General features: G+C 40.6%; 1 protein-coding gene across 1 annotated transcript; it reads right to left on the bottom strand.

Moving 5' to 3' along the window:
• Positions 1-357: 357 nt before the first annotated feature.
• On the bottom strand, positions 358-26,193 carry ABHD3 (abhydrolase domain containing 3). Its single transcript, XM_009285680.1, has 9 exons — positions 26,083-26,193; positions 24,864-25,027; positions 22,174-22,356; positions 20,366-20,411; positions 16,825-16,937; positions 10,880-11,053; positions 10,175-10,223; positions 9,925-10,090; positions 358-1,409 (listed from the first exon to the last, which is right to left on the bottom strand). Exons 1-9 carry the CDS (start codon positions 26,191-26,193, stop codon positions 1,231-1,233), a joined length of 1,185 nt encoding a protein of 394 aa, XP_009283955.1. The 3' UTR covers positions 358-1,230.
• Between the last annotated feature and the right edge of the window lie 164 nt (positions 26,194-26,357).

The raw sequence follows: 26,357 nt of genomic DNA, 5'->3' as shown, positions 1-26,357 counted from the left end.
TGATTTGACAACCTGTTGCCGAAGCGCTGACAAATGATCAAAAAAAACAAACCAGAGAGATGGGGCTCCGACCCCCCACCCCAGCTCCCAGCTTCCTTTCAACAGTGATGCCCCGGTCAGCCTCACAAGCTCGTAAGCCGCTAGGGCAGAAACCTGTTTGCAAGGGCTTCAATGATTTGACAACCTGTTGCCGAAGTGCTGACAAATGATCAAAAAAACAAACCAGAGAGATGGGGCTCCGACCCCCCACCCCAGCTCCCAGCTTCCTTTCAACAGTTTGTTACATTCTTTTTAAAAATTATCTGAAACAATAGCAGAGACAAAGGCTTCGGCTATTTTTTTTTTTTTTAATTTAAAGTAGATTATATCATAATTTCCTGATGTTCTAATGTTTATTCTTTAAAACTGAAGTGTTCTTGCAGGGTAATATAACAGATAGAATCATCGAGTTTACTAGTTATATGAAGTATGTATTACATTCTATAACAACACCTAGTTTTACATGAACTTTGAAATGGAAGATGTCTTTTAATTCCGTAAGTTATTACAGTACTGTTTTAAAGGAATCTTTTGGTTATATGTAAACACTATAAATTAGCTGTTTAAAAAATAATCACGTAAGACAAGTATGGCATTGACATAGTTTAAAAACAATAACTAGCCCTAAATCTGAATACTCTCAGGGTAGAACAGCAAAAGCAGATATCAACCTAATGCTATGGAATAACATGCTGAAATTTTGATTTATTTGAAGAACCAGTGCTTCTTTGTGTTCCCTCCTTCTTTTGTTTTCATATTTTAAGATTTTCACCATCAGTGCCCTAAGGAATGGGTCAACTTGTACTATGTGTGACAGGATAATATATGCTATTTTGAGTGTTGCCATTCTACTATTAAAAGCCATCTGTATTAAGTCTCCTAAATACGTACTGGTTTAAATTAAAATCCTGAGGAATTATGATCTGTTTACTTGATGGTTTTGGTTAAGTGCAATTTGATGTATGCAGAATGCTGTTTCATTTAAGGTCATTCTTAGTAAGGCATATTAAAAATAAATATAAAAGTGACAACATAATATTTAGTTTCTTGCTACAAAATCTTAGGCAAAATATATTTTTGCATGTAGTAATGGACTTCATCCATTCGCTGGCTTACAGGAGTTAAAATTTGTGCATTAAGCTTAACTGCCCTTGTCAGAAGGTGCTACTGTGCTATCATACTGGTCCAAAGCTACATGCTAAAGATGTTGTTTCCATGCTCAAACATAGCTTGCACAAACTGCTTGAAGACTCTGTCCATGTAAGTGCACTTCCTTGGCCATATTCCTTCCAGAAAACCAATATGGCCTCCGCACGAAGTCAGAACCAAAGCAACGTTTGCATTTTGTTTGGCAGTTTCTACTGGTATAGCTAAAAGGGGGGGGAAAAAAAGTTTAAGTTCTTATCGTTCTATGAAATGCCAGCCACTGAATAATTTCTCTTAAATGTTTCTGATGTAATATATTTATAAATATGCACAATATTAACATATGCTTAAACCTGCTGTGTTAAAACCCATTTCTCTCTTCATCATTAACTCACCTTATCTGTGTGAGTTTTCTGGCTGCTGTAAAAGTTTCAGAAATCACTGGGCTTCATCTTTCTTTCAGTCCCACTGATGGAACAGCACCCGTGTTAATGCATACTTATGATTTGGTATCAATAGCGTAAGTGAAAGGACAATCAAGCCTGTAGTTTTTAACCTGTGTTGCAATATTCAACTTCGGAAAAACTGAGGAACCTGGGACCTTGACTGTGAATCCTATTCTTTTTGTAGGAGGCTCCAAACATAAAACCTTCAATGTCACAATAAGATTTTGTCTTCAAGATATCCTATCAGCTAATATTAAAGATGATCCTGGGTTGTTATCATTATATCTGATTTGCCATACGTTTACACCTGCACGTTTAGACCACACCATGCAAACACACTGGGAGACTGTTCCTGCCCTGAGGAGCTCATAATCTAAATACGCACGGTAAACAGAAAAAGAGGAAGGGCAAACAACTGCACATGGACATGGAAAGCTGCCCCGTGTCACCCAGTAGGTTAGTGGTTCTCTACTGAATAGTGACTGCTAGAAAATGATTGAATTTAGATTATTAGACCAGATACTACAAGGATTTTTCTTTTGCCGGGTTAGTTTTCAACTGGATCAGCTCCCTGATCTGCTTCCCCATGTTAATGCCAACACGTGAATGGCGTGGCAGGTAGGCAGATGAGGGCTGCGGTGAGGTGGCCCTTTCAGTGACAGCCTACAGTTAGCTTAAAGTCATCAGTGAACTACACCTGAGACACGTGCTGATCTTGAAATGTGCAGAAGGGGAGGCTTTAGTGCATCTTATTTTGAATATGCATAGATGTGTAGCTTAATCAATGCTATCACCTGGGCAGTTCCCTTTGGGAAAGAAAATAAAGGTCAGTTAGTGCAGACTGACAACAGAGAAAGCATATGACTTTACAGATGGTATTTCAGTGTGATGGGATGATGCTATTGTCATATGAGCTGGTTGGCACAACAGTAGAGCTTTATGGAGCTGTGGTGTTTGTGCTCTTGATGTAAAAATTAAGTTATTTAAGCAAATTCCTCTGGAGTTTTAAGTATGCTAAATATACTCCTGAACAAGCAGAAATCTCAATACATTTCAGTAAAGACTGCCTTTTAAAGTTCCAGTTTTCAAATAATAAACTTCATGGAAGGGAAAAAATAAAATTCATACAGATTTTTTGATTATTCAGGATTGACAGAAAATACAACAGCAAAAGAAGACACGCTTCGTCCAGACAGAAGGGAGTAGTAGGATTTTCACTGTATCGTCTAAAAAAGGTTATGATTCCACAAGAAAAGAAATCTGATTTTAGGTCATAAACTGCTAAAGTAAAAATGCCTTGGCACTACAACACAAAGCAGCAAGCCATTCGCAGTATTTCTATTGCTGCCTTATTTATTAAAAAGTATTTTTGAAGAGAGACTTTTAATCAGGTTCACTTTTTGGGGGGTTCAGTTGTCTACATCCCGTTCTGACGGAACTTCCTTCAGAGACACCCCCCCACTCACTCCTATTTCTAGGAGCCTGCTTTCCTTTACCCCTTTATACATTTGCTATCTCAAAGGTCATTATCCTTGAATAGTCATTATCCCTGCGTATCACTATCTTCTCTTTAGCTGAGTTCCTTACTTTCATTTGGGTGCTGGCAGACTCATTGCTGTGTGCTTCACAGGCCGATTTGCTGTCGTTTTCAGCAACTAGAGTAACAACACAACACCTGTTCCTTAGCCAAAGAAGGACCCCCAGCCAGAGTACGTCACTCAAGATCTTGAATGCAGTGACTGCTGTGAACAGATGCACAACTTAAAATAGATCAGGGCAGAAGCACTGGACCTGCAGAGTCAGGGGAGCAGTTCATGCCTCAGAGGTCCTTACTGGCAGTGCCGGAACGTCATGCTCTGTTCCACCCCAGAGCCTCAGCATGGATGCTAAACCAACTGTATCCGTAGCAGGGTTAGTGTCTTTTATGAATGTTGCGGTATAAGGTTCCTGCCCATAACATAAGGTACTTGATTGTGCCCTGAACGGAGCACAGGCTGAGCTGCAGAGAGCCACGGGTATTCTTTTGCAGAGTATGTGAGATTCTTTGCTACTCAGTGCTATTAATTTCTTTCACTCTTTTCCTCCTTTCAAAGTTGCATGCATCTAAGTAGTTAATAGATTCCAGCATTTAGCAAGTGTTTTTGATTCTTTACTAGGTGGAAGAAACGGTGCTTCTCACTGTCTCTACAAAAAGTCCTCGACTTTTCCTTCGTTCAGCTGGAAAAATTGAAAATACTATATGCAGTATCTGGGCCTTTTAAAGCAATACTGAGACAAGACTAAAAAGAAAAGTCAATTAAATAAAAGCCTAGGGCCTGCCAGCCTTGACTGGGAAATAGCACAGGCTGAAAACAAGAGATGCAGAAAACAATGTGTTATTTCTTGCAACCCAACACATGCATCATTTTCAGACTCCAGACTCAGCAAGCACTCGTCTGGAGTTTTGCCTCAGTTAATCTGCCCAGCAATCTCTGATCTGGCTCCCTTGGATTCTGTGGATGAACACATTACCATGTACAAAGACAGTGGCTACGATTCATGTCAGCTTCTGCCAACTGCATGGGAATTTGCCCACTTACCTGTACCAAGCCTCCTCCCTGTAGTAGCGCACGGGCCATGTTAAACAGAATCCCAATAGTGAAGTGGGGATCAGACTCAAGCCTGAGTTCTCCGTTCCTGCTTCATGCCATGAATCACACTTTCCATGGCCATTCTGCAGCTGTCTCCCTGGTCACTCAGGGGACTAATGAATAGGCTTATATGCAAAGGTATGGGGAGGAGTGTGTGAGGAGAGACAGACTTGATCTCCAAGAATCAGAGACAACATGACAACTCCATCGATCCTAACAGATTCAGGATCAGCCGCATACTGGCCTGAACACACCTCTTGACTAGCTAAGATTGTGCAAAAACATGATGGTCATTCACTTTGTCAGACTAGTGTCAAAGGATAGACAGAAATATCCTTTCTTGCCGAGAAAGTGCTTTGCTGGGGGTGTGGAAGGGAGATGACAATAAACGTCTCCTCTGCTGAAGCCCTTACAGGCAAAGCTCACTGTGACCTCTGCATACCTGTCATTCAGAGGTTGCCAGTGTAATGATACCTCCCAAATCAGTTTGCTGGTGGTTAAGTATTCATTCCCAAACTGACTGGCAATACTGTAGTGGGTGCCATGTGCTGCCTGCCTCCAAACAGCTACAGCAGCTCTCTCCTAGAAGCCTACCAGCACTAGGATGTGGGTTATCTTCTGTGCCAGGTAAGGTGCGAGCCACACACAGGTCTTTACAAATGTCATCTTCCCCATCCTGAAGTTCTCCCTATTCTAACATGGGTTTACAGCAGAATTCTGCCACAGATCTTCGCTGTTATCACAAGCTGCAGCACTGTGCCGAATAAGCAGTCATTTGCTTCCATCTGCAGTGAGGATTTTTAGTAGGTGCTAAGTTTGACCTGCTGTTACCTCTCTGCTCTTACCTTCCCTGTGGTGAACAGGAGAGCCTGCTCTTGGCATAGTCAGTCTCGATATAGTTGGGTCACCATTTGTATGACTCCTTCCCAGCAGAGTTTCTTGCTCTGCAGCTTCTCAGGAGAGAATTCAAAATGTTGTGTTGCTGTCCAGTGCCAAAATGCAAATGATGCTTGGCAGTGGTGTGGTACTTTTCTCAAGGCTGTTTCTAGGGACTGTTAGCCATCCACAAATAAACCCACAATGCAACAGAGCAAATTCTGCAATGTAAAGGGCAGATGAATGGAACACTGGGTGTGATGCACTCCAGGGTATCGGATGGCATGCCAAAAGGTACTACTCTTCATTTTTGTCCACATGTAACCTTGTACTTATGTTGCTACTGCCCAAAATCTGTACTGCTGTTTGATCCAGCAGGCACAGACCTGTTATTTGTGATCACAGAACCACAATGTAAAAACGTATGTGCAGAATTATCTTGTCAAAATCAATTTGGTGTACATTCTTTGCAAAAAGTATTTTTTAAAAAAAGAACAACAGAAAAACACACATGAAGCAGCATTGGCTTAAATAAGTCACTGCTGCCGGACTTTCTGTTCCATTGTTTGGTTGATTTCTCCCTGTTCTTAAACTCTTACCCTAATTGTTATCCATCTGGCCATTCCTTGGCCATTTGGTCTCTCCAGACAACTTCATTCCACTGTGCTGTTTACATAATAGGATGCAAAATAACACCTAAGAGCAATTACTCCACGTTTGGATTCAGAGGGACAGAAAAGGTTCAGAGAGTTCAATGAAGAGTATAACTGAGCTTCAGACGTGCATTTATTTGGCCCAGTGGATCAGGAGGGAGCTGGCATGGTATCTAGCTTCAAGGGCAGGCTTTCAGCTTGGGCACAACGCTCACTAGCGGCAATTAGCTAAGCATTAGTATAGTAAAATTTAAGTCAGATGCCTAATATGCTGCTTAAAGTCTCTGAGGAGAAAAATGCCACTTCAGATGAAAAGTTAAATGTGACACTGATAATGAATGTTATCATGCCATCTTCTTGATTTATTTTTGACACTTACAAAATAAAAGGGCTTGACTTGGTTATACTACATATTTCCTGAAGCAATGGCTTGTTTAAATTAGTTATGGTGAGAGAAGTGTCATGCAATGAAGAAAGCATTTATTTTCATTAGTTGTTATTATTATTATGCAATATGAGAACTCCATTCCAGAATTAAACTGCAGATACATCAGCTCCCAAGCTCTATGAACTTTAAACAGCAACATTAAGGAAAGACTACAGATGAATTGTTTCTTCCTAATAATGGATTGAGATCAAAGGTCAGATTTTCACAATATATTCAATATTTGCTGGGAAGTACAAAGTGTACCAAAACCTACATGAGAATAAATGATCAGGCAACAAAGGCAACAGAGACAGCATCTGCACTTTTTAAGGGAAGTCTCTCTTTAGGTCCATATTGTGTAGTGACAAAGCAAACTTGGGTTTGTATCCCCCAGGCTCTGTTATAGGAAGATAGATGTGGCTGGCTTTATAAAGGATACGTAAACACAAAGGAATTCTGGCATAGCTTTCTCCCTAATGAGTTTTCTAGGCCTGTTTCCCAGCTGTCGGAAACCACAGCTATCTACAACAGAGGTGGAAGGTAGCTTAAAAGCTGGTAGATATTACTGGGAGAGATGAGGCATGAAATAACCAGTCCCCAAAGTCAATAAAAGGCTGGGGTCTGGATGAGAAGAAATTTTGTGGCTTTGAATCCGTTATACAGTTGTGAGTGGAAACTGCCTCTGGTTGCCACAGGCTTACATGTGTCCATGCATTTTTAAGTCAGAAAAAACAAGCCAGTTACCAGAATAAAGTCACCTCTCAGAGTAACACCAGCCCTTTATGTTTGCTAACATAAAACAGCCTGCAAAAATGTCAAGATGAATGAACTCCAGTAACTGATGGCAGCAGCCATAACTTCTAAGCTGCTAATCAGGGTGCCCTGTGTCTCCTGTCAGCACAACTTTTCACATTGAGGGTGCATAGCACAAACAAAAAAGGAGCCAAGGATAGACACACATAACAGTCATGCTATTCGCTGTAAATCAACATTGTCCTGGTGGCCCTTTCTAAGGTAAACTTGTCACCACAAGGACAACAGTTTACAGCCAACAGCATTAACTCTGTGAACAAGGAATAAATGAATGCCTAACCACGCAAACATTTTCATGGAGAAAGGCTCATTAGGGTCAGAGGTTAAGAGAGGATGGACCATCATTACAACAGACTCTAACACTTCTTGTTTCAGAAGTGCTGGTGCTCTACCTCACCCCCCTCTACACTGTAAGGCTTCTAAGGCATTCTATCAATAGGTTTGATACTTAACCTTGCACAAGAGACCATCCCTATAATCCACTGTTCACCAAGAGTTGTGTTTCTTTTAAAAACCAGCTTCAAGGGAGGAGAGAGCTGCTACAGCTGTACTCTAGGGGACTCATTCTTTTGGCTAGTCAAACTATACAATCACAGAACTGTTGAGGCTGTAAGAGACCTCTTGAGATCAGCTAGTCCAAACCCCCTGCTCAAGCAGGGTTACCTGGAGCAGGTTGCCCAGGACTGCGTCCAATCAGGTTTTGAGTATCTCCATAGATGGAGACCCCACAGCCTCTATGCCCGTTTGACCACTCTCACAGTAAAAAAGTGTTTTCTTGTGTTCAGATTTAATTTCATGGGGTCAAGGTCAATGGCTGGCTCTTGAGAGCTGGAGGTTACATTCTAAAATGAAGAGACAAGGGGATGGAGCATCTGCACTAGCTTTAATCTAGCTAACAAAGGTCCCAGTTCCAGTGATAACAGGCTGGAAAAAGTTAACGAATCCTCCAGGGACAGAGGCATGCTGTCTGGTTCACTGCTGCTGTTACTTGTGCTAACTAGCTATCTTGCTCCTGCCACAGTTACTACTTCACTTTAGAACAGAAACCACAAACTGAGCTAGAGCTAAGCATAGAGGTGAAGCCATTGTTCCCTCTCTAAGATACTTAATGGCAGAAGCATGGCACAGCAGATCACCCACCTTGCAGTACTATGGGGAAAGTCATCCCCAGGATCATAAGACCCATAAAAAATTATATTCAGAATCACTAGCCAGATTTTATATTTGGACACGGATTTTAGCGTCACATCCCCATCCATTCTCATTTCCAGGACATTATATGCTTATAACAGAAACAGCAACTTGCCAAATTCAAGGGAAAAAAAAAAAAAATCCCACAGAGGCTAGTAAATACAAAGGGACTAACTCTGCCTCAGAAAGTCCCTGAACCGCAAATTGTTAAAGGTGGATGCAGTATTCTGGAAGAATATTACTATGTTTGCCCAGATCTTATTTTTTTTAAGCCTCTGTTTTGGCCAACGTAAGGGATAGGTAGTTTGGCTAGTCCAGAGTCACCATTTTTCTTCTCATATTAGGTGGCTGTCATCTCTTTATATTGTTCATGCATAGCATGGATGCTTTTTGTTCAAGAGGAGAAGAAATCGGACTGTCTTTTTCTAGTGCACTCTACTGGAGTGGCCCTTTTCTCTTCATGTCATCTTTGTCTCTAACAGGTCTTCAAACTATAATAGTAATCTAAGTGTGTGCACGTTTCTGTATGTGTTGTACATCTGCGCACAGATAAACAGTACACACACACACACAGAGTCTCTTCCAATTCTTTCATTCTTCTGTTTGTTGTTCTAATCTGTTTGCCTACTCACTTTGGTTTCATGACTCATTCTACAAGAATCTCACCTGATTTGTGGTGGCAGAAGAAAACTTCCCTGAAATAAATCAAGTGTATAAACTTCAGCAGTGAACACCTGACACCTTTAAATAGGAAGACTGTCCCCTCAACCAGCTGTTCATTATAGTGGTTTTCCTCTACATTAGCTTTAGTTCTCCCTCTCTTCTCAGACACTATAACCAATACACAGACCGCAGGAACAAGCATATCTTTTTAAGACAGTTAGCGACAGGGTTTTGATCTTCAGATCAAAAGCAGAATGTTCGTAAAGATCACGTGTTTGGCAGAAAATAGGAAGAAAAGGGAAAACAGAGTTTTCAGCCTATCTGTTACTAGCTGATATTGCTGCTTCATCTTCCAGTTAGTTTCTTATTAATTTCAACATGCCTCCTTTTAGGAGCTCACCTTGTCTATCTCTCTTCCCTTATCCTAGATTTTGGCCTACATGCTAACTTATGTTTTTTCTTACTTTTAATTTTCAGGCACTGGAAGTGGCACTGAGATCAACAGCTGAGCATTTCAAGTCATCTGAAACATAAGCAACTCCCAGACATTCTTTGTAGGGACTGGATTGAAAAATGGCAATAAAAAAATACTTGTTTTCACTTTCATTGAACTCTGAATGTCTACAATCCAGACATCTAAATCAGAGTTCCTCATTATAGGCTCTCTCTGTACTTGGCGAATAGAAATGGGTGCTTCTGAAAGGGCAATACATCTCATATCTTCCTTACAGTGAGATAACTCACACCCTAAATGTGCATATATTTCTTTCTTTTGACTGTAAAGAGTCTACTGAAGGATAATGATTGCCACTCCATATGCTTCTGCATTATGAATCAGGTCTCTCCATCATCAGCTGTTTTATACATCTTACACTGTAAGTAAATTGCAAGACTGATCCATCCCTAGAGGTTTTGAACCTATGTACAAGTAACATTTAAATACACCTCCACACATAGGTCTGAGTTCATTCTCAGATCTATGTAGTTTGTCTTAATGATTGCATATACAGATAAATATATTTTTAAAAGCCTGAACTTACCATGACCTGGTGAGAAAACATCATCCACAGAGTTTAGACACAACACTGGAATTCCTACTGACTTCAGCTTGCGACATGGGCTAGCATCTTCATAGTAATCATCAATTGTACAGTAGCCAAACATGACTGAAGTGAACTGCTTATCAAATTCTCTAACAGTTCTAGCCTGAAGTACAGAATTCAAATAGGGAACCATGCTAACGTTTGGAAACCAGCGTCCAGCTAAAGCAGAAATAATGTTTTCACATACCTTCATCACGAGATCCATATCAAATAATTTCTCCAACATTTGTCGATGCCTAAAAAGAAAGAGAGAAAAATTGGAGGGCTTGTTTTTTGTTATATAAACAGATGTAGAAGTCCTCTGCTTTCCAGATACATTTATAGAAATAGCTCCCTAACAAGAACATGCTTGTTTTTAATTTTCTGTCATATTAAAAAATCTGTCTGGAATCCAAGAGCAGAAGAATTGTTCATTCATATGCAGGCACATCCAGCAACATAATAAAAATCTGCATAAGTCATGAGAAAGATGCCAAAGATAAGAGAACTAAATATTTGGGAATAGAAAATACACCCTAATTTTATAAAGCAAAGGATGAAATAGTCCTTTCCATGCTTTTGCAGTCAACACCGACTTAAAAGAATTAGTATATATACATATATACTCAAAGTCAATATTTGCATGTCTAAAAAATTAAAAAATCCATTCACTTCATCCATAAACATAGGACATTGGTCTTGTGCCGAGTACCTTGAGAAGCAGAGAAATTCAGTGACATTGATGACAATCTTACTCGCAAAGATCCTTTTGATTTCAAAACTTCACAGAAGAATGCACACAGAACAGCTATGTGAAGTGTTGTTACAGCATTAATTTTGCCAATATTATACCTGCTGTAGATCTCATGCTAACATCCTTCCACCTTGCTAAATAGTTCAGAAGGCAACTCACCTGCTGATAGAGGATTGTAGACAAGTAGTCAAGTAATAGTTGAAAAGAAGCCAGTTTAGTGGCTTCTCCAGAGATTCTACAGATTCAAAAACATTCCAACCCGCAGAGAAAATTGCAGCTGCCATTAAAGGAGTGTCTCTGCCAGTTTTGCCCAGGTAATTTAAAAGAAGCATGCTACAAACAGAAATGAAAAACAGAAACATATATACTATCAAATTGTTTGCTTCAATTTAAAGCAAATATAACAATCAGCCACCTTTTTGTCTGTTTTTCAATAGTTTCTTGTTATCAGCCCTGCAGTTGTGCCTAATACTTCTAAAAGGTAGTCAATGTAATCAACATATGACTCATGAAGTTTGCTTTCTCTCTCTACTGTCAGGGAGGAACTGAGTGCACTGTATAGGATGTGGGTAGGAGTGCATTTAGAAATGAATAGAGATGTACTAATCTTATTTATATCACTAAAAGGGAGGAAAAGGTCAAATAAATCTTACTCATGAAACAGGTATTCCCAAGCTGTTAGTAAGTTTTACTGTTTTACAAGCTCTTAGTCTTCCTGATCTGATAAATCTGATCAGTGTGCCTGACAAATGCAAGCTGCCCCTGGCATGCCTGCCTCACTATGAAGCTGTTTTTTGAGTTGAAGGTAATGCCTTTGCCCCACCTTACACATATGAGAGAACACAGCTGTCCTTAACACAAAGTATGTAAAGAATGAAGTGCTGGATAATGAATAAAACTAGCGAAACAAAATTATAAGCCAAATAAATGGCTTAAGTCTGGCCTCTCTGACCAATTGCAACTTCCAGTCTCCACTGCTCATCTATAGTTGAGTTGAAAAAAAGGGGAGAGTTCACCAGTACCTGACCCTTCAAATGTAGAAAAATTAAAATAGTAGGAAGAGAGTAAAAGAAAAATACTAACAGAAAAGGTGTAAGTCTTACTTTACTGCCTGAGGCCCCAAAGTTTACAACCAGCATTTTAATACCAAGCCTTTAACTCAAAACATTACAAGTTCTACAACTTCATATAGCTCCCTGGACCACCAACGCTCTGTACCTTGGCTTCATCTACCATACTTCAGGAGACGGCAACCTTTAGCAAAGACATCATGAACCAGCCTGCCATCACAGAGACTTTATCCCCGTGTGCTACCTACCAGATCACAGGACAGCAGTGCAAAAGGGAAACCAGTCTTTGGTATCACCAAAGACTTGCCAGTTGGTAGGAACCAGCAGGAAAAGAACAGCAAACAGCACTTGGGAGTGGGCTCCTGCCATCAGCTCACACAGTTGAACCCAATGAGGAAAGTCACCTGTGGCACATATAGGAGTTAGGTATCATATGTTCCCTCTCACCCACGAAGAGGAGGAACCTGTGAGTCACCAGTCTATATACTGTAAGAACATTGAACCATAAACCAATAAAAAAAAAAGTTGCAGTAGTAGAAGAAGCCACTTCTCTAACAGAATTCACAGAATATATGTGGTAGAGAGAAGGTTTAGGAATCTTTATGATAGAAAACAAAGTCCCTTTCCAAAATAATACATACTGAAGATCAGTAGAACAAGTGGTCTTTCATTTACAACTTTGTGAAGTGAATGTTTATTTTTCTTCTTAATTGGGCAAATGTGTCCTATTAACTGGCTATTCAGAAAATTTTGAAAAGGGATAGATAATAAAAACTACTGTAAGATTAAGACAAGTAGATGATTTTCATAATATGCCCCGGTGAGATCTCTGCTCCTGCTTAATTTTAAACATGCAAGTGCTCCAATTAATTTTGAAGCATGGAAACAGTCCCCATGTGGATGATTAGAGACTCTTCCAGTTTTCTGTACAATTAAGCATATGCTTTCTCTTTGTGGTTCAGGACTTCAAAAACATATTGGAGGAGGAGGGTGGAACATCTTGCCTCAAATCGCCCAGTGGTGGTGGTGAGGTAAAAGCCAGGAACACAACACAGATCCCCTGTGCCATACTAACAGACTTCGCCACTATTTAGGATACCATAACTGGGTTAAGCCAAGGACAGAAATGACATTAAGGGCTCAACTGGTGTTTTGTACCAGTCGCAGAATGACTAGCTTCTACTGCATCTTCAGCCCTGAAAATCTGGTTCTTCACCTACTACGCCCCAGCCCTCTTAATTCTAGTGTAATGGTGCACCACACATGAAGCTACCCACGAAGAACTACTGTGCTTTAAATCTGTATCTCATCATTGAAACAAGTCTCTACTACAGATGCTTCTTTGGCTTTCATCATTTCTAATGAAACATGTTTTTGCAATACATCATGTTATTTCATGTTTTGCATGCAAAAAAGTCTGAGCTGGGAAGAGAGAGCACGCCAAGTGAGATAAGAGCCAACAGGCTTGCTAACCTTGTGAAGAAGAGTTTTAAACTAGGTTTGTCAAGGGATGGAGAGCAAAGCCTGAAGAGAAACGAAGGCTTGGCAGGCCCTGATGAAGCACCCAAGCGATAGCATAATGGGGGAGGCTCTCACACTTCCCTGAGAAAGCAGCATGACTGCGGACCATCTCATGTGCCAGCACATGCACGAACACACAGCATGGGAAAAACAGGAGGAATCAGAAGTCTGTGCATAGTCACAGAACAAGGTTATTGGATCACAGAGACATGGAGGACTTGCAGGCAGGCAAGACTATGCTATGATGGATACAAACAGACTCTTCATGAAGGCCTTGAAGGCAAGGAGGAGGGTTTGCACCTTAGACAAAGAAGCCATTTAAATGCACAGAACTTTTCCCTGGTGCAGGTTATAAGCCAATTCAGAGCTAATAGGTCAAAATCAGATCGGAGGCTAACAAAGAGGATTATCATGGTGGGTGTCTGCTATAGACCTCCTGATCAAGAGTAGGAATTAGAGAATCCAAGTCTTCGGACAGCTAAAAGAAACTTCATGATCACCGGGCACAGGGAACTGTAACCATCCCAACATCAATTGCCACAGCAAGGCACAAGCAGACCAGATTTCTGGAGAGTATTGAGGACAATCTTTTGCTACACAATGACAGGGAAAATGTTCTGTGGATCTGCTACTCACATGTAGGGAAGAACCCATCAGGTACGGGAAGGTGCAGAACAGTCTTGGCTGCCGAGATTATTCGATGGTGGATTTTTAAGATCAAAAGTGAGTGGGGAATGTAAGCAGCAGAATTACAATACTGGAGAGAGTTGGCTTTAATTTGGTCAGGGATCTGGTTGGCAGGATCCCATGTGAGATGGCCTTGATGGGCAAAGTGGTCTGGGAGAACTGTTTGACTTTAAGAATAACTGAACATAAAGCACAAGTGTGGTACATTCTGATGTGCAGGAAGTTGAGCAAGAGTGACAGAAGACCACATGGAGGAACAACTGACCAAGTTCAAGAAGGAAGCATCCTGAAGGTGGAAGGGGGGTGGGGTGCCTGGGAGAAACAGTCATTGCCCAAGCATGCAGGGATGCAGTTAGGAAAACTAAAGTTCAGTTGGAGTTGGAACTAGCAAGGGATATGCAGGACAACAAGAAAAAGGCTTCTGCAACAAGAAAGACTTCTGTAAGTACATTGGTACAAAAAAAAGACTCACAAACAACACCCACTCCTTTCCCCTCATCAGTGAAGCCAGTCTTCTCATCATAGAAGGCAATCAGATCACTTGGGCATGCTTTGTCCTTGATGAATCCAGTCACCTTCTTATCCTTCATATGCTTGGAAATGGCTTCCAGAGGATATTCCCAATGAACTGAGGCTAGGCTGACCAGCCTTTATTCCCTCCTGGGACCACTAGTCAACAGAGCAGGGAACCTAGTGACAAAAGATTTGTAAAAAGCAGAGGCTACCTGTCTTCCCTGTCTTTACTGCTGAGGTCTGTTCTCAGGCCTACTAGGTCCCTGTGCCTAGTGGCAGAGTACGGGAAAATGAAGTATTACTCATGGCAGAAGAAGATCAAGCTAGGGCCCAGGTATGCAAACTGGGCATAGACATGTCAATGGGACCAGGTGAGGTGCACCAAAACTCCAGAGGGAGGCAGCTAATGTCATTATAAGACTGCTCTCCATGACTTTTGAAAGGTTGTAGCAACTGTGGGATATTCCTGATGCCTGGAAAAAAAGGCACCCATCTACAAGAATGGCAAGGAGGAGGAAATACAGGCTAGTTAGCCTAACCTCAGCGCTTTGGGAATATCCTCTGGAAGCCATTTCCAAGCGTGTAAAGGTAAAGAAGATGACTGATAACAGTCAGCATGGATTTACCAGGGACAAAGCATGCCTGAGCAACCTGATTGCCTTCTATGATGAGCTGACTGCCTTCGCTGATTAGGGGAAAGGAGTGGATGTTGCTTATTTTGACTTTAGCAAGGCTTTTGACAGTCTTCCATGGTCTCCATGTAGCCAAATTGGAGGGACATGGTTTGAACAGGTGACCTGCAATGTGCGTGGAAAACTGACTAGACCACTAGGCTCAGAGAGCTGTGATCAGGAACTTGAAGTCCACCTGGAGTGGTTGGACCAGATACTAGTAGTGTTCTTCAGGGGTCAATAATGGGGCCAATACTGTGTAACGTCTTCATTAACTGGATGATGAGATGGAACGCACCCTTAGGAAGCTTGCAGGTCAAATTGTGGGGAGTGGCTGGTGAACTGGAAGACAGGGCTGCCATTCTGAGGGACCTCAACAGGCTGGAGAAGTGGGCTGACAGAAACCTCACAAAGTTCAACAAAGGCAAAAGCAAAGTCCTGCACTTAGGACAGATTAATGACTGGATGAAGAGCAGCTGAAAAACACCAGGGCAAAGAGAACATGACTCAGCAACGCACCCTTCCAGCAATGAAGATGACTAACAACATGCTGTGCTTTGTTAGTAAGAGCAAAACAAGCAGGTCTAGGGAAATGATTATCTCCCTGTATTTGGCACTTATGAGGTTCTATCTGGAGTACTGTGCCCAATTTTGGGCTTCCCAGCAAGATAGACACTGACATACTGGAGAGATTCATATGTCTTCACGCTGAAGACACGGGCAAAATCGCAGCAACATGAATGGAAAAATATTGGCCTGATTTAAAAGGCTTCCAAGTTACTTATTTATTTGATTATCAATAACTATATTGCTTGAACAAATCTGTATTTATCCCAAAGCTCCTACAAGTCATTAGTAGATTAATGTCAATATACAGGGCTATATCTGCCCATCCTCCATAAAATTTATCAGAAAGAAGGGAAGTCTCAGGAAATTACCACTGTGTCTGCAGTCTCTAATGGAAGTTCTCCTCTCCTATGATTTTCATTAAAGAGGCTGTCTGAACATTTCTCCTAGCTTCTAGCAGTGATTTTTCTAAGAAACTGTGCTATCATTGTCTGTTCTAGCTGTGCTTTCTGGAGAGAAGCCAGGACACAGCAAGTCTTAATACCACATGCTATATCAACCCATACTGGTTTCAACAACAATACTACTTCTTGCTTCTGAGCCAGACAGAGCAGATACCCACATCTCTTCCAGCTTAACCTACCCACACACTGCAGAACCCAAACAGGGTGAAGATAAATCTTGTGATTTCCAGAGGTTACTAAGAAATATGGTATGCTAGCTCTAGTTCCTTTTTTTTAATCCCTCTGTTCCAAAGACAGCCTCCATAGTTTCTAAAGATTGTATTGCCCACCTGTTTGGCTGTCAATCTGTCTGTCAGTGTTTCCTGTCTTTCTCCACCCCCCTCAACTTTTGAATGTTAGCCAATTTCGACCTTCCCTGACAGAAAGCTAAAAGCCTCAAGGATACGAAGTTTCTGAAAGTCTTGTGAATATTGGCTGTTGGAGACAGACCCAAGTTAGTTGCAGCTCAGTAAGTAATGCAAGTATTGCAGAGTAATAATTTACAATCAAGCTACAACAGTCTTATTTTATGATCATAGTTAAGCTGAGACTTGTGTTACATAATACCTTACCCTCCCATAGAAACACCGGCTGCCATGAACGGAGCTGTGGGGTGCAAGCTGTGTACATGATGAATAACGGCCTCTAAATCCTCTGTGTTAGCTGCACAGTAAGTCCTTGGTGTCTGTAAGAAGTCAGAGGGAAAGATGCCATCATAAGCTTTTGTATTATCCTTTAAGGACAAAGCAAACTGAACAGTGGAGCATTTATATAACAAGATAAATTTAGCATTTATCGTGAAGCTGCGCTAAATGGCAAATATAAACCCAGAGCATTTCACAAGGAGGTGGAGGAAGGAGTTATACTTGTTACCGTTACAAAATAAAACGGGTGACAAATATCTTCAGTATCTGCAACCACCAGGTCATTAGATGAAATCTGAACATGGAGCCATGAGCTAAACTAGATAGAACTAGATCAGAACTAAATAGCACCGATATTTTTAAAATACCCCAAGGAAATGAAAACACATCATAAAGGCTGCAATTTACAGAAAAGAAAGTTTTAATGACAATTTTACCATCTTTACGTACATTCAAATGCAAAAGAAAATATTAGATTTCAAGTTCTGTCAGCTAGCATTTGAAAAGTAGCCAATATTTAGATTCTACACACAATACAAGCAAATAAATAGATAAATTCACCAGTGCCATTTACCTAATTTACTAAAATACTCTATTAACTAAAGCAATGAAACACCCATATTATCCCTTCTCTATCTACCATCAGCATCTCTTCAAATCTTTAATTGGGACTTGGAATGACTACCACTGGCATCACTGGGATTTGGGTAACTCCTTCCCTGCTTACTTGAAGGATAAGCATGGTTTTTGAGCCTCACCTGCACAGACAACTGCTACAGGCCACAATCTGGGGGACTATTTGGAGCAGTATAAGGGAGATAAGTCCTTTTAGGTACAGTAAGAATCACAGTAAAGTAAGTTTTTTCTAATGCTGTTCTCTAGATTCCATCTACAGCACGAGAAAGCTTTTAACTACAGAGTTGCTACTAAACGTGTTAGTGACCTTGACTTAACTATAGGTAGTGGCTGGCCTGCCAAAATTCAGTATAAACATTAAAACTAAATATAAAAATACTTAATTATGAGTTAATTGAACTTATTTGTTGCCTGAAGCAACAATGTTTTTTAAGGTGTTTTTTTTAAATTGCTTTCAGTTAAACAGCCTGGATATTTGTGGGCAATTTTAACAAGTTTAATTAGATGAAACTAATTACTTAAAATACATTTAACAGAAATATTGAAATGTTGAAGTCAAAGATAAAAAAAAAAGGAAAGAAAAGCTAAATCTGGATAATTAAAACTGAAGACATTCTTAATTTCAATTTATGTTGCATTTCCAGTTCTCATCCAAATGAATCACTCCTCACTGTTTTACACCCTATTAATTATAAACAGCGTGAATGTGTTTTATTTTAATTAAATTGTCAAGTTTACAAGGAAAAATAAGTTATTTTCAGTAACTAGGGTCTACAGTATTCTAAGTGAAAGTGTATTTGATTAAAAATTTATAGAACTAGAGAGATGTGTTGCATTTTAATTTCAGTTAATTCCTGACACTTTAATGTCTATCTATCTACTCACTGTATGAAGATATTTTATATCACCATCCTAGCTCACATCGGCTGTGGTCAATCTAATATTTGATTATTCCATAACAATAATTCACAGTAACTTTCAATAACAAATGAGAACAGCGTTTTAAAACGGATTCTTTAAATAGCTATTATTTGGTGTAAATTTGAATCTATCTTTAAAGAGACTAGAAAAAGAACTACTTGCATGATTAATTTCTACTGTGGTGCTCAACTATGCTTCAAACTCATTAACTAGGGATTTTATATTAAAATGTAGAAACCCCTTTGCAGAAAATGTGATAATTTCAGCTGGTTTGCTTCACAGTAAGATCTTATAAAGCTTAAAGATGTAAATCCGATTACAGTAAAATACACACAATGCATCCAAACAAGAGATCTTTTCTCGTAACGATTCAGAAATTCATCAATAAGGACTTTGTGTGTCACAAAACTGCTTTGTAGATTCCATCTCCAAAAGTATGCAGAAAACTACTCTTAACATGGCAATATTTGCATTGAAATGCTTTATCTGATTATGGGAAAATGTTCTGAGCTTTTTAAAGTTTGAAACCAGGGGATTAAAAAATGCAAAACAATACCGAGTATTACGCACATTTATTCCAGCTGCAGAACTGTCAACAAAACGCATATGAAGAAACAAAGCTTATTCAGCAATATTTCATCATGCCTTGTCCCTAGCTGCAGAAAGTGTTTAGCTTCAAGACTTTGTCATTTGTGGAATTGCCAGTTATTTTTAAGCAAACATGATATGTCTGTCCCAAACACAAAAAATGTCTTTTGTAGCTGAGTTTGTGTCATAATTGCTGAGAAAAATACACAAACACATTTAACTTTTAGGATATGGCTATCCATAAAAATCTGGTTCATTAATTCAATGAATTGATCCATAATAAGGATCAATTTTAATGGCACAACTTTTTAACCATATCAAAATCTAGTTTAAACTCATATTGGCAACTGGGAAAGTAATTACGACTGCTTATATTTGGATTTGTATGTTAAAGCAACAGGAGAAAATTGCATTGAACAGAATTTCTTGGATGTGTGCATTTTAGATACTATAGTATTTTTGGAAAGAAAAGTATAAGGATTGTTCATTTTAATGTTACAGATATTAATAATTTAAATGATTTCCTAAAATGAAATGTTCGCAAAAATTGTGTGTTGATCAGTTTACCTCTTTGAGTTTTAAAATAAAAGATGAACATGAGCCGGCAGTGTGCCCAGGTGGCCAAGAAGGCCAATGGCATCCTGGCCTGTATCAGAAATAGTGTGGCCAGCAGGAGTAGGGAAGTGATCGTGCCCCTGTACTCGGCACTGGTGAGGCCGCACCTCGAATACTGTGTTCAGTTTTGGGCCCCTCACTACAAGAAGGACACTGAGGTGTTAGAGCGTGTCCAGAGAAGGGCAACGAGGCTGGTGAGGGGTCTGGAGAACAAGTCTGATGAGGAGCGACTGAGGGAACTGGGGTTGTTTAGCCTGGAGAAAAGGAGGCTGAGGGGAGACCTCATCGCTCTCTACAACTCCCTGAAAGGAGGTTGTAGCGAGGTGGGTGTCGGTCTCTTCTAGGAAAAATTTCTTTACTGAAAGAGTGGTGAAACATTGGACCAGGCTGCCCAGGGAAGCGGTTGAGTCACCATCCCTGGAAGTATTTAAAAGACATGTAGATGCAGCACTTAGGGACATGGTTTAGTGGGCATGGTGGTGTTGGGTTGACGGTTGGACTCGATGATCTTAGAGGTCTTTTCCAACCTTAATGATTCTATGAATATTGGCACATGATTGATCTACCAGATGACTAGATTCTCTTCTCTGCATTTTCAACATATGCTGTGAGTTTCTCTCATTTAAATCCAGACATACAAATAAGACAGGAATGATTCCATATATACTGCTTATAAGTGAGAGACGTTTATCTTAGAAGTCATCCTTACCAAAAGATCCTCACCAGCAATTCCCCGGTTGTTAAAAACCACGCATCTAAAAATTGAGACAGTAAATTCAATTATACACATTGTTCATTCCACTAAAAAAGATAACTTAAACACACAAAAAAAAAGAAAATGCATAAAGAAAAATGAGCCAGTTCTATGAATAAGTTCAGCACATAAACATTTACAGTCCTACAGATCCTGAAGTCTGAGCTGTATGGAACAACCTTTATACCAAAATGGAGTTCACTGAAGTCAGTGGGACTCTATATGAGCTCTGTGATTTGCCGGTCAAGGTCAGATTGCAGGATGAGAGCCCCAGGGTTTACCTGAAGATGGTACATGCATCTTGTTCTGCCTGCACTCTGAGCTGGCCAAATACGAGCCATAAGCTCTGCCAGTGCAGGGCTGAGCCTAAAGCAGTGCTCTGAAAGAGAACATCAGAGATCCATGCGTTGACATCCTCCAAAGCTACGTAATTGTATTAAATAGCAAGAAGTGAGCCAAATCAAAATTATGATGACAGCTACATCTAAGTTGCAGGTTCTTGAGGATGGGATTTTTTTGTCTGGTATAGCAGAAATTTCTGTTCTCTCTATGCTAGTGGGAGTCTCCGAATTTTCTAGCAGTATTACCATGATTTAAGGATCTATGCTTTCTTAACAAATTTTACTTTTCTATTACTCTTATACCATCTCACTGTAATAATTTTGTTGAATAACATATACACACTTTAGATGAGTTAAAGGCATGAAAAATTACTTATTTTGGTATTTCTCTCAAATGTTGCTGTTTAAAAACAAAATTATAGCATTCTGTTGAAATCTGACCTAAAGCTCTCCTTTTTAATGCTATACCTTCTTTTCTTAGGTGATCAAATGCAGATATTTCTTTCAGGAATACTTAAAAAAGTAATAGTAAGAAGTTGTTGATTTGAGGGCTTTCCTCCTCTGATATTTTTTACTGGTAAGTTTTAAAGTGATTTTAAAAGTACTTTGAACAGTTAAAGTGCTACTTTACTTTCATAATTTAGTAAAGCAGTTATCCAAACCTCCAAACAGAGAAGAGACAGCCAGACATGTAGATAAAAGCTCATATATACATATTTGAAGAACTTATTATAGTCAGTACCAGAAGCCAATCTGCAAAGACAAAATGTAATATTCCAAATACAGATCCTGGAACAATGACAACTTATTTTAAAGCACAGCAGCAGCAATATGATTACATAAAGGAATCTACTCATCGACTAATCCACTTATTTTACCCAACTCTGACCAGAAGCCTTAATAACAAAACTAAATTAAGCAGTGACAATTAAGAGGTGACAAACCTCTTCCTTTACCACCACCAGTAAGAGCAGGCTAGGTCTCCTTTCTGCACTCACAAATTTGAGGCTGCTGAATCAAGCAATTTTGCCATTCAGAAGCTGACCTCCTCCGAGGCCTGCTGCCAGCAACCCATCCACACGAGTCTTCTTGGAGCTGAATACAACCCCCTTCTCTAGAAAGTGTAATGGTAACACAAATACTGGTATTATAATTTAAGAAGCAGCAGCAAAGGCCTATGCAGACTTAGCTTGCTTTCACTGCAGTCTCTGGGCCACATCTGTAGGTACTAAAACTGCCCTTACGAATGTACTGCCTGTTACATAATTCTACTATTATTATTATTATTACTAATAATAATACTTTCTTACATAAACTAATGTCTTTAGATGTCATTTGCCTTAGGAAGGCATCTTAAGCATTATACATACTTATATTTGATCTTATTAGAAGCAAAATACTAGCAATGAAATACAACAGCACCTATATCCCAGCGTTTCGCTTTGATGGATCATATGAAGAATGTAGGACTCCTTGCTCGTTCCTGTCAGGCCAGGCAATAACAGGACAGTGGGTCTTGTGCTGGCATCCGGATAATATAAGCTGTCACTGTTATCAAACCAATCCAACGAAATCTGTCCTCCATCTGCTGTTTTAATGAGCTCACTGAAAGGCACATTTCAAGACAACACTGATTAGACTGAAAAATACATGCATACTATTAAGAGTGCTTACAGTGTACAAGTTACTAGGTATGAATTCTGCATTTTTAATTATGTTTTAATACTCAGAATGCCACCTAACTAGGTATGTTTGCATATTTACCATTCAGAAAGAGCCACACCTACAGCTGACATGAGTTAGCACAGTCAATTTGTGGAGTAATTCTCATTCACAGTAAATGAAGAGCTGGCCTTTCATGAATTGCTGCTGATGTACTGGAAGCTTGTAACTAATGTGATCTTTGGCATTGCCTTCTATTTTATATAGGCTTGTGTACTGCAGATTTCCTTTGGATCATCTAAGAATCTTTTGATAGCACACTGGGCAATGTGTTAAATATTTATCACATTTTTTCCTCTTTATCCAAAGCAGCAGTGTGTATAATGGATGGCACTTTGTTATGTTTTAAACATGCGGAACACAGACACACATTGCTGTATCTTTCACCCTGTATCTCCACAAACTTTGCTAGAATGCACTCTTAAACCATATATCTTAAGAATGGAACAAATATTATAATATCTCAAGAAGGTAAGCACGCATTAAATAATGACAAGAAGGTTTCATTCTTTTTTTACAAACATACAGCATCTTCCCTCTTCCTGGCAATGAAGACATTGTATGAGAGAGTTGGTGTAGGAACTACCAAAATGTAAGCCTACCTTGCATTTGATTTTTCATTTGAAAGTCTTGATAGCACCTACTCCAGATTTTAAAGCTCATCAGCCTTGTTGGACTCATTGGCTCAGCTTTGCCCTTTTTCAGTAATGGGAAGTAGATGCCATGCTGGTGTGTACTGCCAACACAATCTCAAATGGTGCAAAATAAGCATTGCCCCATGGAACTATGTTTCTTCCCTCACAAACCTTGAAATAGAGAGTATACAAGAAGGGCTAGAGAAAGTGGACATGGCCATACCACTGAAATGTTTCCTAGCTACTAAAACTAAGGGAAGCTGCTAAGTGCTAAATCTATTCTACCATGCAAACAGAGCTGAAACAACTTGTGCTGCATCCAGGTTCCGGCGCATAAAAGTACTTCTCCTTAGGTCTTGTGCCAAATGCCTCATTTGCCAGACTAAGTCTCATTTCTGTGTGAGTGAGATCAGCTGAGGACAAACAATAAATATAAGTTTTTTCCCCTCTTAGAATTTAGGCAGCAAAGAATACAACATAAACCCCACAGGTAAAAAGTTACTCTGAAAATCCCAGAGGTTTTATATATTCAAAACAAGGCTAAATGTGGCCATGCTATGGTTAAGGTAGAACATGTTGGTTCAATGGACAGATACAATGATTCATGACCTTTGGAAAATTATGGCATTCAAACACCAGAATATTTGATACACCAGATGACTGTGCTGCCATCCAGAGGGACCTCAACAGGCTGGAGAAATGGGTTGACAGGAACTTCATGAAGTTCAATGAGGGTAAGTCCAAAGTCCTGCACCTGGGAAGGAACAATCCCATGCACCAGTACAGGCTGGGGGCTGACTGTCTGGAAAGCAGCTTTGCAGAAAAGGATGTGGCGGTCCTGGTGGACACCACATTGAACACGAGCCAGCAATGCACCCTCGCAGGAAAGAAGGCCAACAGCCTCCTAGGCTGCATTAGGAGCGTTGCCAGCAGGTCAAATGAGGTGATCCTTCCCCTCTATTCAGCACTGGTGAGGCCACATCTGCAGTGCTGGGTCCAGTTCTGAGCTCCCCAGTACAAGGGAGACATGGACATACTGGAGAGAGTCCAGCAAAGGGCCACAAAGATGATTAAGGGACTAGAGCATCTCTCCTATGAGAAAAGGCTGAGAGAGCTTGGACTGCTCAGCTTGGAGAAGAAAAGGCTCAGGGGGATCTTAATGCATTTAAATACCTGAAGGGAGGGTGCAAGGAGGACGGGGCCAGGCTTTTGTCAATGGTGCCCAGTGACAGGGCAAGAGGCAATGGGCACAACCTGAAACACAGGAGGTTCCCTCTGAACATCAGGAAACACTTTTTCACTGAGCACTGGCACAGGTTGCCCAGGGATGTTGTGGAGTCACCATCCTTAGGGATATTCAAAAGCACTCTGGACATGGTCCGGGGCAACTGGCTGTAGGTGGCCCGGCTTGAGCAGGGGGGATGGACAAGGTGACCTCCAGAGGTCCTTTCTGACCTCAACCATTGTGTGATCCTGTGAACACATATCCACATCAGTTCCTATATTGTCACCAATACTTCAGTGCTCCAAAACTCTCTGAGCTAAAATAGGGCCATTTGGGAACCTTGACCTTTTAAACCTACTGTATATTGAATCCAGGACAGAGATGGTTCCAAGTCTACGATGGAGTTGTAAAGGCGGGCATAAAACAAAAAAATGGGCACAAGCTTGAGCAATGACGGTAGCTGTAACACAGTCAAGGTAAGGTAACCACTGGCTACCAAATCAATCACTTTCCAGAAGAAAGGCACTTACTTCCTGTACTGTACTTGGGGTCTAGAGGTGATAAACGGACGCAGGAGTGTCTGCACCCGACCTTCCCAGCACCAAATCGTGGGATAGTAAGTTTCTGTCACAACAGGGCAATATTCCTCAAGAAAGCGGTAGAAACGGTCATTGCTGGCCACCAGCTGGGGTTTCTAGGAAGAGAGACTACAGTCAGGCTTGGGCATTCACATTAAAACAAACTAACAAACAAAGAAAGAAAGAAATGAAAGCTTGTTTAAATCTTCTCCCACTAAACTGATTTCTTTCATATAATCATTTGCAATGCTTTTTCCTTTCATGGGAAAGAGATAAGTAAACGAAAACCAAACGAAATGCCAAAATGCCCAACTGAAAAGTGAAACCCACTAAACATAATGGCTTCCTTACCTACTTCTAATAACATGCTATTCTAGCTCTACTTTTACCAGCATCGTATCTTTCACTGACAAATCAAAGCCACACTGTCTCACAGTAGGTGAGAAAGATTTTACTGAATCAATTTTCTTGCACCGCCCAGAAATGATGCTTAATCTGTGTACTTTGACTGTGCACCTGCAGTACCTATTTTAACCTGGTAGGACACTCCTCCTCCCATCTCATACTACGGTACACAACTGCATTGGTTACTCATCTCTAATAACGCTCTGCATACAGAGATTTTTCGTACAGCTTCTGTTTGTATACCAATTAACATGGAAATCCCTGTATACCAAACATCTCACGTTTTAGCAAGCACATTTCTTGAACTTCTTTTTTACACTGACTCTCCAACACGCAAGCATTAACAGGACAATAACAGATGCTTTGAAGAAAACCGTTACACATACGCAGTGGTAGTGGCACATCCTCCTGACCCTTCATTTTTCTCCTCTGACCAAAATCAAGTACCCTCTTCTCAATGAAGAGGAAGGCTATGTTCTCAGCAGCTCTGTGAAGGACTGTGGCAACACACGTCTTCAAGTCACAAATCTTTTAATATGCGTATTTTCAGTTGATTAAGCATTCAACGAGGCACTCACCACAGGGCCACTTTAGATCAGATCAGGCTCGCTGTAGCCAAGTAATTTGCGAATACTTAATTTATTTGTGAAACCACTACTGACGAGAAGATGTACAAGAGTGTCCTAGCCCCACAAAACACGGCGATACTAGCCCCAAAGGTATTTACGATGGTACCGAAGGCAGACACAAGGGCAGCACTACTTACTTTCCTGTCAGTAAACCAAAGAGGTCGGGTTTTTGTTGTGGAGGGAGGACTCCTGAACTCCCTTTCCAAACCATCGCTCCCAGCCGAGCTCTCCCCCTGGTACAACTGCATTTCGGGGACGCCTGAGGCCAGAGCCCCTTCCACTCCCAGCCTGGGCACGACCAGGCGAGCGCTCCCTCAGGCCGGCCGGCCCCCGGGGACGACCCGCGGGCCCCAGCGGAGGAAACGCCTCAGCGGTTCACCGGGGGCCCAACAGTCCCGGCGGGCGGGGTATG

Source organism: Aptenodytes forsteri, unplaced genomic scaffold (genome assembly GCF_000699145.1).
Source record: "Aptenodytes forsteri isolate BGI_AS27 unplaced genomic scaffold, ASM69914v1 Scaffold23, whole genome shotgun sequence".
In the NCBI taxonomy this organism is placed as follows: domain Eukaryota; kingdom Metazoa; phylum Chordata; class Aves; order Sphenisciformes; family Spheniscidae; genus Aptenodytes; species Aptenodytes forsteri.
The sequence above is the reverse complement of the archived record's forward strand: the minus strand, read 5'-3'. Positions and strand labels throughout refer to the sequence as shown.